At 47.8% G+C, this 13183-nt stretch overlaps 1 protein-coding gene across 1 annotated transcript in view; it reads right to left on the bottom strand.

Moving 5' to 3' along the window:
• The window catches only part of FOXK2 (forkhead box K2), a gene marked incomplete at its 5' end in the record, with an annotated part of 40576 nt that extends 27393 nt beyond the window's left edge, over positions 1-13183 (bottom strand). The window contains 2 exon segments of the mRNA XM_033090175.1: positions 12893-13135; positions 13137-13183. Coding sequence (XP_032946066.1) covers positions 12893-13135; positions 13137-13183 — 290 coding nt within the window.

Genomic DNA, 13183 nt, shown 5'->3' with positions numbered 1-13183 from the left:
AAGCCAGCTCAGCTTCTGCCAGCCCCTCACCTGCTCCTGGCCGGGTTTGCACCCGAAATGCTATGCTTTCAGCTGATGTTACCCTCCTACAATCTCAGAGCACTCAGGACGCCACAACATCTGTCCCTGGAGTCTGCGCACTCCTTGCCATCTAAGACCTTGCTGGTTTCCCTGTCTGGTCCCAAACTGCCAGGCCCAGGCAGAGAACTACAGAATCGAGTGCCCCTCAGACTGCCCCGTAAGGGCAGCTCAGACAGAACAGACATCTCGCACGTGGGGGCCAGGATGCATCTGCGCCAACAGCTGACTCCATGTCACTTCTTCTTCCCCCTTTAGAGCGAAGAGCAATCCTCAGATTTTTGAGAATTGGAGATGATGTTTCTGATACTCATTCCTGAGAGTGGAGAGTAGTGACATTATCTACTGGTGGGCACAGTTGCCACGACATGTGGCCACTGCCTATTCTAAGAACAAGACACAGCATTTCAAGGCAAGATTAAATGTTCTTCGGTGTCAAAAGCATAACTCGAAGTAAGAAAACACCCACCTACAGCATCACAGCTCTTCAGCCATTCTGTGTAACGAACGAAGGCTGCTGGGGAAGTGGCTTCACTTGCTACAGAACATGAGTCACTAATAGGCCGAGAAAACAGATTGATGTAAACCAGAGCAGAGCCGTCAACTTTGGGATGGAACGTTTTCTCATTACACAGAAATATATGCTCATGACAGAAATTTTTTAACAAAGGAAAACAGAAATGTCAGCCCATAATGCTCATGTACAAACACAGGAGCCTCTTCCCCGCTTGGTGGTGTCTGAAATGCAGACATGCACCCAGCACACCACACACACACACACACACACACACACACATATATTTCTAACCAGCAGATCACACTGCACACACTGTTCTTTTAACTTTTCCTGCTAAATATGGAAACTTCATTCTATGTGGATAAATACACTTGAGTGGCTATATGGTATGTCCTGTAATTTACATAATCTAAATGCTGAAATAGACTAATTCATGCAATTAAAAAGCCTGTTTTAGTTTGACATGCATATTTTCCCCACCTCCAATTAATGGCTTTTTCTTGGCCTTGAATAGAGCTTAGTGGTTAAAAACACTGGCAAGGAAGGTGGACGCGGACTCAAATCTCAGCGCTACCGTTTCCAAGCTCTGCCCCTTTGGATCAACACCCTCCAAGCCTCAACTCTCACCTAAAACAGGGGCCAGAATCAATCCAACGGGATGCACAGGGAGATGCGAGCAGGAGCGGGAGCTGGGCCGGCCTGCATCCCCTCACGTGGCAGCTGCTGTCCCCCCACCACCTGCAGGAAGAAGTCTACCCATCCCGCTGGGGAGCCGGACCATGGCAACATTTGAAAACACTCTGTAATAACTTACAGGGAAATTATTTCTTACTTTATGGTAAAGTAAACATCCTTCCTAAGACTGCAGGTTTGAGGAAACATTTCTTTAACAAAATCACTATTATGGTCTGGCTTTCTCCTGAGGGATTTTAAAGAAAATGAAATCAACGCTTCACACAGTATAAGACCACTGAAGAATTTCATACTTCCTGACTCTACGTATAGACCCTAACACATGACTAAGAATAGCTAAGAGAGACTGAGAATGAATGCGTGTGACTTTCATGTTATTTTACACTTGAGATAATTTAGAAATATTTTCATACTTTTAAAAAAAAAAGACAATAAATTTGATTTTATTCAAATGTTGTCACATCACTAACTCCAAGAAAAAGAACTGCTGCTATTTCATACGCAATGAAAAAATAAGAATTAAAAGAACTACAATTTTCCCTCAAAAGAACTGGTCATCGGAAGTGACATGAGCCAGGCGGCCCAGTAGGAAGCGCCAAGCTCCCCTCATTGCCTCACCCCACCACCCCCACCCCACACCGTGGAAAACAAGCAGAAACTGTCAGAACCAATTTGTGAAAACTCTGCAAAGCAGTCTGAAGTCTGCAATCAGCAGGTGCTGAATTGGGAAGAGGGGCCAGGGAGGGTGGGCAGGTTTTAGATCCTGCCGCCTCTGCCCACCCCTCTGTGGGACAGCAATGGGCCTCGTTAAAACACCACGGATGCACTCAAAACGCTATTATATTCTGAAAACACAACAGTAAGTCTCCAGTTTACTTGTTTAGGGTTTTCTGTATCCCATCTGTTTGAGAGTCAAAAGATGCGTTTCACACTGCCGATTAGTCATGAGTCACTCAACGACAAGGATTCCTTCTGAGAAATGCGGCGTGAGGCGATTTCGTCGACGTGCGCACTCGGGGGCACGTCCACACCTGGACGGTGCCGCCCACTGCACACCTGGGCTGGGTGGCACAGCCCGGGCTCCTGGGCTACCAGCCTGGCCAGCACGTTCCTGTACTGAGTACTGTCGGCACCTGCAACACAGTGGCGAGTCCTTGTGCGTCTAGAGAGACCTAAACAGAGAACAGGTGAGGAGAATACGGAGAAAAGGTAAGAAACGGTCCGCCTGTGTGTGCAGGACACTTCCCGAGGAGCCTGCAGGCCTGGACGTCGCTCTGAGTCAGGGAGTGAGGAGGGGCTGCCCCTGGCCGTGCACTTTGTACACACTGCGCTCGGCCTCCACGAAGTTATGAAAAAGTTTCTTTCTTCAACAAATTAAACCTTAGCTTACTATAACTTTACTTTATAAACTTCAAAAAAATTTCACTTTCTTTTGTAATAACACTTAGCTTAAAACATATTGTACAGCTGTACAAAAATATTTTCTTTCTTTACATCCTAATTCTATAAGCTTTTTTCTACTTTAAAATTTATTTTTTTTTAATTTTTAATTTTTTGTTGTTGAAAACTACGACACAGAAACACCTTAGCCCAGGCCTCCTCAGGGTCCGGGCCATCAGTACCCCTGTCCCCACACCCACTTCCTGTCCCACTGGAAGGTCGCAGGGGCGATGACACATATGCAGCTGTCGTCTCCTGTGACAATACTGCCTTCTTCTGGAACACCCCCGAAGGGCCTGCCTGAGACTCTTTGAGGAGATGTCGCTCTTTTTAGAAATATGCCCAGAATGGTTTGCTGGGTTTTTTTTTTTTTTGGCATCGTAGATTTGCTTGGAAGCGATAACACACCATGAACATTCCTCTCTATTACGAAAACGTTTCAGTGTTGGGGCCACATTTTTGGACTTTTTAAGGAGCTTGTTGAGGTCTACAAAGCGTCTGCTAAACCCTCACTGTGAGTGTTCTTGGGGTTCGTCTTCTTTTTCTTCTCTTGCAGTTTCCTCTTCTCTTGCCTCCTTCAGGTGTGCGTCCCTGTTCCCGTTCCACCAACCCCTGGTTAGACGTCTCCTCAGGGACCCCTCTAGGAGCTCCCCGATGCCACCCGCATCCACACCAGGTCAAGTCGTTTGCCATCTCTGCCGCAGCCCTGGTGACGTTTGTTGCCTCCTCCTTCTTGGCAAACGCTTTGAAATCACGAATGAGCCTCTTGATGTCTTTGTCCAGACGCCACTCCTACAGTCCTTGGTGACGTCGCCCCAAGAGCCCGAGCAAGGCTCTCGATGCCATCAGAGAGGTTGTGATCCTTCCAGAACTGCGTCCGTGTCCTCTCAGTGTCCTTCTCAGGGGCATCAACAGCCTGGCAGCGCAGTGGCCTTAAAAAGTGCTATAATTCCCTGACCCCTTGGTTGGTCAGAGGTGGTGTTTGGAGGGAGAAACACAACTGTGACATTGGGAGCAAGGTCACCGATAAAAGGAGGGTGTCCGGGAGCATTACCAACAAGAAGCAAATTTTTGAAGTGCACGTTATTGTCCTCACAGCACTTCTCCATTTTGCTGGTGTAGCAGCAATTCCGGAGGGCTGCATGGAAGTGGAGCTGTGCAGTCCGTGCCTCCTGACTGGCACTGGTGCTGTCTGACATGCTTGAAGGCCCCAGTGTTCTCAGACCACAAAGGGTCTCAGTTTGCAGCCTGCAACACTGCCCCGAAACAAGACTGTCACCCGGTCCGTAAAAGCCCCGAAACCTGGCACTGACCTGGCCTCCTTCTGGATGAAAAGTCCTTTTAGGGTCCGTTTCCAAAACAGGTAGGTTTCATCCAGATTGAATATTTGCTCTGGCGAGTAATTTTCCTCCACAATCAGCTGATCTAGAGTTTCCCAAAATTCTTCAGCTGCCTTCACATCAGCACTCACAGTCTGACCGCTCACTTCCACGTCATGGAATGAACGAGGATTCTTGAATCGTTTACACCACACAGGGCAGGCAGTCAGTTCAACTTTGTAGTTGGGTCCGGCCTTTTCTTTCAACGTTGCAAACTAACTTTTTGCTTTGGTCATGGTGCTAAGAGGGACACGCTCTGTGCCTGGCCTTCAGTTCAGGTCAGTAGAAGTCTCTCCACGTCTGATTTTAGGCCCTTCTCACACTTTTACTCATCTCATTGCCTCCAATGAAGCACATCCTTTAACAGCTTCTGTCACTTTGTTCTTATTCTTCACGATCGTAGCCATGATGGGATGGGACAGGCCTGATTGGCAAGTAAAACCATCACTGATGTCCCACCTTCACAGTCCTTAATCACTGTTAATTTCATTTCCAGGTCAGTCACTAGACGTGGCCTCTTACTGGCAACATAGCAGTGATTCTGTCCACTGAGGAGCCGTGATGAACAAAACACCAGATTAAATCAAACACAAGGGAACACGTTGCAATCAAGAGAAACACACTAAACACGAGATGTAATGCCAGTGTCAAGATGACATACTGGTTTACAACATTTTTTTTATAAGTATGAAAAGTACACTATAAAATAATGATAAAAGTACAGTAAAACATAGACCAGTGATATGGTCGTTTACCATCAAGCATTATGCACTGCACACAATCATTATGTGCTGACTTTTACACGACTGGCAGCACAGGGGTCTGTTGACACCATTGTCCCCACAAACACATGGGGACTGCGCTGTGACGTCATGCCAGCCACGATGTCACCAGGCCACAGGAATCTTCAGCTCCATTGTAACCTACGGGACCACTGTCGTACATGCCACATGTGGCCTGTCACTGACTGAAATGCTATGTGACGCATGACTATATTAGTGACAAATACCGTGAGAAAACATCTGGCAGCAGCAGTCTTTCACAGTGTGGTTGCGGTGACAGTAATGTCACACTCCCTCACGTCGTCAATTATTTTCCAGGGAAACCAAGACCACAAAAAACTGGAACTCCACTAGAACAACTCAATGTCTTTTTCCCATTAATCATAGACGTTTTCAGAGTCATTTTACCAACCTCACTAAAGCCAGTGGACATGCCTGAGTACACATTCCAAGGGAGAGAACATCAGGCTACTCCTTACAGTACTGAGACCAAGCTGCTTACAACTCAGGGAAGATTTAGGACCGCATTCTGGGTCTCTCTGAAGCTGCAGAGGAGTGGCCCCACACCAGGTCTCTCCACCTCGGGCCGTGTCAGACAGGTGCCCACCACAGGCTTTGCAGCAAATGCTTTGGTCGCTTAAAGGTCCTAATCAAGGACCACCCATCGGACTAAGAGTGATGTCCACCTGTTACCAACTGCTAGATCACACCCCACTGCACAGGTCTCTAGCGCCCCACCACGGAACTTGGGGCTGGAACTTGGGGGGCTGTCCTGTGCATTGGAGGGTATTTAGCAGTGTCCCTGGCCCTGACCCTCTAGACGCCAGAAGTACCTCCCCCTGTTGTGCCAACCTAACGTGCCTCCAGGTACGGCCAAATGTCGCAGGAAGGGAGAGGGTGCCCCAGTGAGAACCACGGTTCTGCAGTTAGTCCTCACTTAACGTTGTCAATACGTTCTGCGACTTTGAGCGAAACGATGTATAACTAACCAACTGCACCCCAGGCTAAGGGATATAAGCGAGAGGTAAGCTCCTAGGGCGACTCACCAATGTTACATGGAAACGGTACCACTTGAGGACCTGCTACGCTCTGGTACCTCTCACTGGAGAAGACACACAGCATTCTGTCCCAAATGACAAACGGCAGCAAAACCACATGTCTAAACTCTTTGTGGAAGTCTCAGCAGAGCTCCTTCCCGGTCCCCAGCCAAGGAGTGGGGTGCCCGGGACCAAACACACACCCTAGAAACTGACACGTGTGAGTTTCTGAAAAGCGCCTCCTCGTGTCCCACGGCCACTTCCTTGTCGCAGGGCTCACACTGCTTCAAATCACAGAAGTGACAACGTGTGCCTTAAACATGCTGGTGTGTTAGGTTTCATTAACAAATTCAAAAATTCCTCATTAGGAACTGGGACTGGAAGCGTGGGAGTAGGCTTCCTATGTTATCACTAAGATATTGTAAACTGCTCCAAAACCCAGACATGGAAGAAAACAGGAGCCACGCAAAAATGTTAAACTGATAAAAATACTATCCAAAATGAGAACTGCTTTCATTCAAAGCTTCCTTATTTTAAAAATCCTTTTGTTCATTTTCCAAAAAAAACCCACCTTTATCCTCAGTAAAGCAACAATTGTTGCAATGTCACAATGGAAAAATCTGCTGTTACTGTAACAGCCTCACCTTCTGGAATATTTCCACCAATTACACATGAAACTTCGCTGTGCTTCTGCAACTAGTTGGGACTTGCTGGTAAGTGGGGGGCATAAATGGGGGAGCCAGATCTGACTGGAATCAGCACATGAGACACCCAGGCACCAGCACCATCCTAAGCCAGTCACCTGGCGCACACATTCTGGACGTGTACCAAGTGATGATGGCTCTGTGCCATTTCTGGGGGGCACAGACATCCAGAGGACCTGGTCCCTCTGGAGGAGCCGAGAGACAAGATGAGTTACGGCACGAAGCCAGGAAGAGGGAGCGACCTACCTTCCTGAGCCTGACAGCAGAAGTGGCTGCGAACAGGCTGGTCCCCAGAACGGCTGTGACCTCCACTCCTAGGGGCCCTGAGCACCCATGCTCACCTGCAGGCCTGCAGGGGACCCTGGCTTCAGGTCCTCACTGCCGCCCAGAAAGAAACCATGACCCATTTCCAAAGTACAGGTCTGACAATTAAGTTTGCGAACTCATTGCAATAATGTCACTGACCTTTTTTTGACATCAGAGGGATTATTCATTACGAATTTGTACCAACTGGACAAGTTTACTATTTGGAAGTGCTGAGAAGGTTGCATGAAAAAGTTAGACCTGAACTTTTCACCAACAGTTCATGGCTCTTGCATCACGACAATGTACCAGCTCACACAGCACTGTCTGTGAGGGAGTTTTTAGCCAGGAAACAAATAACTGTATTGGAAAACACTCCCCACTCACCTGATCTGGCCCCCAATGACTTCTTTCTTTACCCAAAGATAAAGGAAATATTGAAAGGAAGACATTTTGATGACATTCAGGACATCATGGGTAATACGACGACAGCTCTGATGACCATTCCAGAAAAAGAGTTCCAAAATGGCTTTGAAGGGTGGACTAGGTGCTGGCGTCGGTGCATAGCTTCCCAAGGGGAGGACTTCCAAAGTGACCGTAGTGATATTCAGCAATGAGGTGTGTAGCACTTTCTATAGGGTGAGTTTGCGACCTTAATCATCCGACCTTATGTTGTGGCTCATTACACTTCAGTGAAAAACAGTTTGGAAAGAAAAACAGCACATGGTCAATCGCACAGTTCTTTGATTGATGGCATCAATGAATAAGTATCCTTCAAATCAGAACCTTTCCTGACCACCCAAGGCAGGGGCCCTTTCCCTTTTCCTTTGAAGCAGAATGTTGTGGTGAAACTGACATGTTGGAAAGGAGCCTTGGGGAGGGAGGGAGAGGCAGCCCCAGATGGACCTGTCCAGGCTCGGCCTGCTAGGCGACACCGACCACGTCCCAAGGCCAGTCTTTAGCCTTACGTCCTGCTGGGGAAGGGCCACCACCCCCGGCAGAAGGAAGCTCAGACTTCGCCCAGCACTCCAAGAGGCCCTCGATCAATTTACTGCACGCATGTGTGCACGTGGAGTTATGAGCAAGAGGACATTTCTACCCTCCTGTCACATTTTCTGTCACATCAGATCCTTACGGGCCCCTCCCCACCAGGACACATGTGGCCCCTGATGTCTAGCAGGGGCACAGGTGTGCTGCTAATTGTCACACGACGTCAGTTGTTATCCCCGTGTCAGAAACGAGGGAACTAAAACTCAGGCAGGTTAATCAGCAGAGCTGGCATTTGGCCCCAGTCTGTCCGACTCCAGAACCCTCCTCGCCATCTCCTGACAGTTAGTAAGCATACAAGTGATCCCACAGGTGACAAGTCCCGTCACGTAGACTTGTTTCTCAAAATGTGTTAGAAATTCAACTTATTTTAAATCTAAGCCAAGGAGCAAACTGAGTTTTACCACTGGAAGAACTACTGAACAGGAGGTGATTTTTAACACAGTACAGTAATGATTATGCTAAAACAGCTGCACTGTGTTTCCAATGTCTACAAGTCAATGATAAAAATGTATCTCAATTTGCTGCATGAATGCATATTGTAGCTTTTAAAGAAAAGTACACAGTGGTCATGAAAAGCGATTCATTTGTACACTAAGCACTTTTCAAAGCACAAACCACCTCTGCCCCTGGGCTTTGAGCGCCTGCCATGGCACGTTTCCCACTCCTGGATCCTGGGGTCCTGCCATCAGGGATCCCGACCCTCAACTCTGCTTACAAGCTCATCCCAGTCTCAGGTCATAAAAATGGAGGCATTTCAGCCAATCCCACAGCCCTGGAACAAGAAACCACGCCACAGACATAGAGAACAAGCTGATAGCTGCCAAAAGGGAGGGGGTGAGAGGGTGGGTAAAGTGTTTGAAGTGAATGAAAAAAGCAAAAGAGAATACGCTAGGCCTCACTAGAGGCTCTGCTTGGGCCCTCAAACAACATACCCATTTCACCTTCTACTGGGAACTGTCGCCTCCACACCTGGTGTGTGCCCACTCTTCGGGCCGACTGGCCTCGGCTGCGTCGCTCAGCGGTTCCCACACCCACCTCCCCTGGTAATCCTGAGGTGTGCCCTCCTCTGCCCTCTTTACCACACCCACCCCACCCACAAACACTTCACACCCCATCTCCATCCCACTCCCCAGCCTTTCTCATCCCCCAAAACGTCCTCAGGTCACTGTCCGCTTCTCCAGGCCAGCTCCTCTCTTGGCAGCCCCGGCTTATTATCCCCCTTCCTGGTCCTGCTATTCTCTGGGAACCTCGGTGTTGCCCCACCCCCATTTCTGAGTTCCCATCTCTTGGGAGTCACCTCCAGAAGCCACTGTGTGCTGGCGTCTCCAGTCCTCACCTTAGAGGATGCTATCTAACTTAATGAGTCTTCAAATGTGACATCACCAAACTTAATCTGCAAGTTAAAACAACCCACAAAGAAAGGAGGTGTTGCTGTGTCACCGACTGACAGGCAGTTAGTTCAGCACAGAAACAGGCTACTTTTCTAAACCAACACAGCTACACTTTTGCACGTTCAATAGTTTAGGGCAATAATGAATTCAACTTGTTCTGCTTTTGTTTGGCTATTAGATATCACAGGATCTTATTGATCAAAAATGTTGTCAAATTCACTTGATATCTCAAGGTGTAAACTGTTAAGGAGTTGCTTATTTTTATTTGTAAATTATACTCAGTTTGCTACCATGGCAACAAGAGCAGCGACACACCCAGGCATTCTCGCCCAACAGCCTTGCTAACGCACTTGGCTGCTCACCCAGACCCCAGACCAGGTCCTCAAAGATGGCATTCTTCAGTCTGTCGTTGAGGGCCGTGACACGCTCCCCCTACTAGGCCCAGGCGACTCGCACGCTCCACAGCTCACCCCACGGTCCCTTCCAGCCCCAATTCCAACTTCTCTAGCGCCAGGCTGCCAACCCAGCCACACCTGCAAGGCGCCTCAACCTCCCCCTTCCAGAAGCCCCGCCCAGGTGGCTCTGGGCTCTCCCATGCAGCCCACCCTACATACCACCCCCAGCCCCAATAACACCTGCACCTCCAACCAAGTCAGACGCTCCTTTCTAGAGAGAAAAGTAACATTTCTGTACACACAGCCCTGCATACTTGGCCAAACACCAAGGATTTGTGGAAGTCACTTGTTTTCTAGAAAACCACAGGCCTGGCCCTCTTACACACGCTCAGCACTCCCAACGCTACACACGCTGGTCCACACTGGGCATGGCTCACCAACCATGGTGCAAAAAGCGCTGTTTTCAGATCTCACCCAAACCAGAAAATACTCATGACTACAGGAGCACAATCCTCCTCTATCTCTATTCCCCCTAATTAACACGTTATTTAGTATTTTAATACAACAATGAACTGTACTTTAAGGCTGGACTACTTATGTGTGCTTCCAAACGCTCTGAAAGTTGTCCATTATTTAGAGAACACTTCCTTATTTCTGTAATCAAACCCGTGTAGGTAAGACCGCACGTATTTAATACAGTATTACCGCTGTACAAATGGAAAAAATGATGTCCAACGATCCCAGACCAGTACGGCTGCTTATTCCTGTTCAGTGCAACCCAACACAGTACAACCGGGATACTTTCTCCAAAGTTGACAACACAGCTAAAGTTTCCAAAAATTCAAATTATACGTATACAATTATATAATTATATAAATATATATATATATATATATATCCACACACACATAGAGGGTGTCAATATGTACCGATAACAAAAGATGAATATGTCATGTTTGACTTTTGCAACTACAAGAGGTGCTCGAAGTGGTTACCATCAGCATCCAGAAACTTCTGATTACGGCGAACTACTGCTTGAGCAACATTGGCCAAAGTGTCCACTTGTACACATTTTTTGGCACCCCCAGTGTGTGTGTGTGTGTGTGTGTGTGTGTGTGTGTGTTTATATAAAAAGACCAAGAGCAGTATGCCACGCATTAATAGCAGCCATAGCTTTTCCAGGCTCTGCAGTCACTGTAAAATTTTAATATTAACTACAAAACGTATATTCATCTTAAAATTGGAATTGGAATAAAATCATTGTCGTTCAAATAACAAACCATGGGTTGTCATTTTTTAACTCTACAGTTATTTTCAATTCAATAGGCAAATGTGAATAAGCAATATTTCAACCTCTGCCTAATTGCTCTATATTACATGTGCTTTTTTTAAACTTACAGAGTTTGATTTTTTTAACTTAAAAAGAACGTGTAACATAAAGCTGAATTTAATTTCAAGAAAAAGATTTTTTAAAACAATCTGTCTACATTTCGCTAGTACCAACTGTCTTTACAGTTTATTCTGTTTACCTGTACCTGGTACCCACTACACTGGAAACTTGAAAATGATGCCTTACAAAAACAGAGGCGCTGCAAAGTCCCACTTATTTCACGCTGTAAAAATGTAAAAATCCCTCTGTGGAAAAAAAAACACCCCCCTGTCAGTTCAGGTAGAGGTTCCAGGCCCTTCAGAAGTCCAGGGCTCGGCCTTGATGGCCCGGACTCTTCCCTGCACACAAGCTGGAGGGGCGCCTTCAGAGGCCAGCCGCCACCCCACTGCCTTTCTTACTCATCACTTCTGCGAGGCCCACACTGCCCCTCAAAAAGTCTGAATTCCGCTCCTCACCAAAAGGTCAAGTTATTTCCATGCTTAGCATGTTAACACAAATGGTTTTGGCTGAATGGTAATGAGAATTTTCTTTAAAAACCTCAAAATCCTCAGAGGTAAGATACAGTATCTTTGTTGTGACATCAAGTTATTTGCAAACAACAAACTCATATTAAAAGGCCCCTCCTATCGATTTTATGCAATCTAGAGCATAAATACACATAAACAGCATTCTGGATTGAAATGCTCCCATCAAGCTTTAGGGAACAAGCTTCCCAAGCTAAGTAACAGCACAGCACACATACACAAAAATCAAGGAATTACTAAAAGCAACAGCTCCAATCAGCATTTCCAACAAAAGCACTCAAAAATTCCAGTTTGTGACAAAGGCTCTGCTTGCAACGATTAGAAAGGAGCACCTGAGGAATAATTAGCATTTCCTAGAGAGCAAGTCATTTTTAAGCACAACGATAATTTCATAAAACCAAAGAACCAACTTGAACTGCTTTGTAGCAGGATTGACATTCCCCAAGAAGCTAACTTAATTAACACACCATAAGGCTTTATACTAATCTCTAAATAATCATCTGACTTTAAAAAGTACGGATATGTTAAAAGTATCCAGTTTTCCACAAATTTGAAGGTTCTGGGCAAAGACTTAAAAATTCGTCATGCTTGAAAAGTTTTCAATTTTTAGGCTGCTGAAAATAAGAGGAGGCAAAAGGAGTCCTCGTCCCTTAAGACACACACTCTTGAAATAATTCACTATTGAAAACGTAGAACAAAAAGGAAGCAACAGACAACCCATCCTCAATCAAGAAACCGTAGGCTTTAGTTTTGGGTCATTCCACCAACTAGAGCCTCACATTTCTGTTCGGTACATGCTGGTTATGAAAAACATGTGCAAACTCCCAGGACACCGAGGACCCACCAAACCAGGACCCACGTGCAAAGGTGCCTAACCCTCTAGCTTCGGAAAAGGGAGGGTGGGGCGGCCTCGGACAGGGACTGGCGTCCGTGTCCCGGTCGTGAGTGGAGTGGGTGAGGCCGGGGCACGGGGGTCATAGATTGGGAGCCGGCGGGGATGTCGGGTGGGGGTCCGGTCGTCGGTCACCGGGACGAGGCCAGGAGCCGTCCAGGTTGAGGGCTGGACGCACAAGGCCGGGGTCTGGGTCCTGATCTGTGTCCTACTTAAGGGTCAGACCAAGGCCGGGAGTCGGGGGGCGGGCGTCGCGGGGCAGGGACAGGGGTCAGAGTGCGGGTCGGGGTCCGGGTCCCGGCCGCGGGCCAACTCACACGCGCGGCAGCTGCAGCGGCGGCGCCCCGCGCCTCTGGAACACGCCGTCCACGAACACGCCGTTCTTGCCCAGACAGCGCAGGTAGAAGTCGCCGCCGGCGTCGGGCCCAGGCTGCGCCGAGGGCTCTGGGGCCGCCCCCGCCATGGCCGCGCCCGGGGGCGTGAAAATCTCCAAGTGGGCGCCGAGAGCTATGAAGCTCGAGTGGCCCATGCTCACGTCACGAGCCCCTGCGGACGAGTGCGGCCGATGGTCACGAGCGCTTCTTCATCAGGTACTCGAAATCGCGGGA

This window comes from Rhinolophus ferrumequinum, chromosome 21 (genome assembly GCF_004115265.2).
Source record: "Rhinolophus ferrumequinum isolate MPI-CBG mRhiFer1 chromosome 21, mRhiFer1_v1.p, whole genome shotgun sequence".
In the NCBI taxonomy this organism is placed as follows: domain Eukaryota; kingdom Metazoa; phylum Chordata; class Mammalia; order Chiroptera; family Rhinolophidae; genus Rhinolophus; species Rhinolophus ferrumequinum.
Note: the sequence above shows the minus strand (reverse complement) of the source record. Positions and strands in the feature narration are given on the sequence as shown.